The sequence below is a fragment of the Laccaria bicolor genome, genomic scaffold, assembly GCF_000143565.1.
Source record: "Laccaria bicolor S238N-H82 LACBIscaffold_47 genomic scaffold, whole genome shotgun sequence".
Lineage (NCBI taxonomy): Eukaryota > Fungi > Basidiomycota > Agaricomycetes > Agaricales > Hydnangiaceae > Laccaria > Laccaria bicolor.
In genome coordinates, this window is record NW_001889918.1 from 352,798 (window position 1) to 355,205 (window position 2,408).

General features: G+C 48.6%; 2 protein-coding genes across 2 annotated transcripts; both read right to left on the reverse strand.

Annotated features, from left to right (window-relative positions):
• Positions 1-883: 883 nt before the first annotated feature.
• Positions 884-1,096, reverse strand: LACBIDRAFT_310730 (uncharacterized protein; the record flags this gene model as incomplete). Its single annotated transcript, XM_001887742.1, has 1 exon — positions 884-1,096. The coding sequence occupies one exon, from the start codon at positions 1,094-1,096 to the stop codon at positions 884-886; it is 213 nt and encodes a 70-aa protein (XP_001887777.1).
• Positions 1,097-1,303: 207 nt separating this feature from the next.
• LACBIDRAFT_310731 (uncharacterized protein) lies at positions 1,304-2,268 on the reverse strand (the record flags this gene model as incomplete). Its single annotated transcript, XM_001887743.1, has 2 exons — positions 1,304-2,062; positions 2,113-2,268. The coding sequence occupies 2 exons, from the start codon at positions 2,266-2,268 to the stop codon at positions 1,304-1,306; spliced, it is 915 nt and encodes a 304-aa protein (XP_001887778.1).
• Positions 2,269-2,408: the final 140 nt, after the last annotated feature.

Here is a 2,408-nt window from a genome sequence, read left to right on the forward strand (position 1 = left end):
CGCTATGCCTATTCACAGTTGGGTACATCTCCTCTTCCCTTCCCTTCTGCATGACCATATTTTCGTGCAGGCTGAGCGCGCGTTCAGGTTCCAGGTCACGGGGGTTTCTACTGCCGGCATCCTGGTTTGTAAGGAAGAGGCAAATTTCTCGGAAGACAACTGGGCCGTCAGCACCGTGGACTACATCAAGTCTATCAACAAATTGACACGCAATCGGGCTCATGGAGAAACCGCTATCCGTTTCGCTCACCCAAGGTGCCAATGCTTCTCCCCTCAATGTGTGAGGATCTTTGTTTGAAGAGGACAGTGAGGCTGAAGAGTGAGACGGGGGGTTTTCTACGTGTTCCTTGAGCTGGTACATTGTAAATAGACATTTGTATCATTCAATATACTCTTTTACCCCACTTTTACCATCCTGTGTGCAATTCGGAACAGTTTGAGACTACTACTTTGTCACTTGGTCACTTTTGTGCAATACAGCTTACCCACTTGAGTCTCACTTACCCAAGACCAAGTCACTTTGTAAGACAGGGACCTACATAGCCAAGTGACCGTCATTTGGTCACTTGAGTTCACTTTCGCCACTTCTGCACTTGTCAAAGTTACCTAAGCGGCCTAAGTCGATGTGTAGTTTTCCTGATGAGGTTTCATCACGTATTTGCAGTCAGTTGGGTGATGAGATTAGATTAACCTGGGTCCGTATCGGATTTTCAAAGAACCAGAAATTGGGGGCATGGGATTCAAGATTCAACCATGTCGAAAAAAGGTACAGTCAATGTTTGACTGCGGAACGTAGATTGGATATTAATTAGTTGGTTATAGGTTTAATCTAATATCTAAATGTCGCTAAGCAGCTTCTGACCAAAAGGGAAAGCACTCATTCTCAACGGTGTTTATGCTTGGGGTTCAGGTCCTGTCCATCCGCCAAAAGTACAGGTTCATCTGACTTTGGAGGTTCTCCCATCGCTTGCTTCAATTGCACACTATGTAGAAGCTTTGCAGAGAGCGGTTGAACAAATATGGCACTATTGAAGATGTTAAAGTTGTGCGTTGCGTTTTGCGATGGCGAGGTGACGTGATTCAAAGTTGTGGGCATTGACGGCACTCATAGGATGGAAATCGGGTCCATTTCAAACTCTACGGTGTCAAATTCGGAGACAAGACCAATAAAGTCCAGTGTCCATCAAGAGGAATGCCGAGTATAAATTGGGGAATAGTGTTAGACAAACACTTGACAAGGTGCCTCACAGCAGTCATATAACAGAAAAACAAGGTTGTACGTCGATAACTGAACAGTCATCAGTCACTGGACGGAAAGAAGCGGTGGTGTTTCCAAAGTCGCTGGCACGTCTAGACTCTTGCAGGAAACATGTGCCGCGGTCCCTCCGACCAGGGTCACCTCTGAATCAGACGCGCTGTCAGAATGTGTCGCGGTCCATACATCGCTCGCCCACTGCTTCAAGCCCTCAAAGAACTCCTCGTCCTCATACTCGTCGTCCTCGTCATCCACAAACGAATCGTCCACATCCTCCTCGTTCCCTTCATCGGCAAGCTCGAAAGCCTTGAGGCAAGAAGCCGATTCCCAAGGTGTGAGGGACTCGGCAGCGGCCTGTTGTTGTCCCATCATCGCACCAAAAGAGCCGCATGCGTCATCTTGAGCCTGGCCTCCCCCATCCTTAGGCTCAAAAGCCTTGAGACAAGAAGCTGAGTCCCAAGGTGCGAGGGACTCGTCAGCAGCCTGTTGTTGCCCCATCGCACCAAATGAGCCGGCAGCATCATCTTGAGCTTGGCCTCCCTCATCCTTCCCCCCGTAGGGCATAAAGTTGATTGCATCCATGCCGTATAGTTGGCGGAGTTTCTTGCCAGTGTTGACGATGACAAAGTGGTACGGGACATGGAGCTCAATGGGCAGGAGGTTGGTGAAGGGGTACGCGCTGTGCTCTATGAGATTGGGATCGAATGGGCCAAGAGCGTTGCCGGTATAACGTTTGATTGACCACGAGGCCTCCATACCAGAAAGAGGGATAAGTTGATAGCGGAACTTGCAAGATCTTCCGTAGAACTAACGATGGTCAGTATTCGTTCTTCTAGCCAGGGTGGAAATGCACACACAGACTCTGGGTCCTTCCGTACATTCATTTTGTCTCTTGCTTCAGGGAGGACAGGGAAGATAAAAACATTGCCGACGTAGGTGGCATGCATATTACTGAGGATATCAAGGTCAACCGGGAGCCAAAACCAGCCGACCGGGTTGGACGCTTTTGTCATGTCGAACCAGCGGTGGAGAGTGACACGTACTGAGCAGAACATGAGTAAGTCGAAACAGTAGTAAGACGATCACCCACTAATTTGGAGGTTCTTCCTCGTGTCAACATTCAGACTGTAGTACTTCCTATTCCAAGACCATT